General features: G+C 70.5%; 1 protein-coding gene across 1 annotated transcript in view; it reads right to left on the reverse strand.

Moving 5' to 3' along the window:
- Nucleotides 1-501: 501 nt before the first annotated feature.
- Nucleotides 502-757, reverse strand: part of INTS5 (integrator complex subunit 5) — a gene marked incomplete at its 5' end in the record, with an annotated part of 2,362 nt that continues 2,106 nt past the window's right edge. Inside the window, one exon of the mRNA XM_014524458.1 lies at nt 502-717. Within this exon, the coding sequence (XP_014379944.1) occupies nt 502-717 (216 nt within the window). The remainder of the gene's footprint in view (nt 718-757) is intronic.

The following is a 757-nucleotide window of genomic DNA, read 5'->3' on the forward strand; positions in this document are numbered from 1 at the left end:
AGCCGACCCGGGGCCTGCCGCTTCGCACTTTATTTCGGACCAACCCCCGCCCCCCCCGGGTCACAGCTCCCCCCCACAGCAGGCCTCGCACTCAGCCCGGGGGCCACGGGGTCACACCGCCCCCGCACCCCTCGGGACCCAGAGTCCCCCCGACACCCGTGGGTCCCTCTGTCGCCGAGCGGCACTCGCACGCGCTCCCTGCAGCCCAAGGGGGCCGAGGGGTCACGGAGAGGTCCCAGGCGTTGGGTTAGGGTCGCAGACGGGTCATGGAGGGTCCCAGGGGGCGGTGGACATCGCAGGGGGGGGGTCATAGGGGGTTGTTTGGGGTCCCGTAGGCCCAGGGGGTCATAGGGAGTCCCAGAGGGGTCATGCACAAGCCCCTGGGGTTTATGGAGAGTCCCGGGGCTGGCGGACGCCCCCGAGGTGGTCACAGAGGGGTCATGGAGGGTCCCAGGGGGTGACAGAGAGGTCCCGGACTGCCAGAGGCTGGCAGAGGCCCGGCTAGGTGGTCACGTACAGGTCATGGAGGGTCCCAGAGAAGCCCCTGGGGTTTATGGAGAGTCCCAGGGGCTGGCGGAGGCCCCAATAGGTTTGGAAGCGGCCGGAGAGCAGGCCCAGGCGGTCGATGTTCTTGTGCAGGACGCTGTGCAGCACGGCCAGGTAGCGCCCGGCGTCACCGTCGCGGGCAAAGTCGCGGGCGAAGACGCCGCGCTCGGGCTGGAAGACGAAATTCTGGGGCAGGGGCCCGGGGGCGGGC

The sequence above is a fragment of the Alligator sinensis genome, unplaced genomic scaffold (assembly GCF_000455745.1).
Source record: "Alligator sinensis unplaced genomic scaffold, ASM45574v1 scaffold1302_1, whole genome shotgun sequence".
Lineage (NCBI taxonomy): Eukaryota > Metazoa > Chordata > Crocodylia > Alligatoridae > Alligator > Alligator sinensis.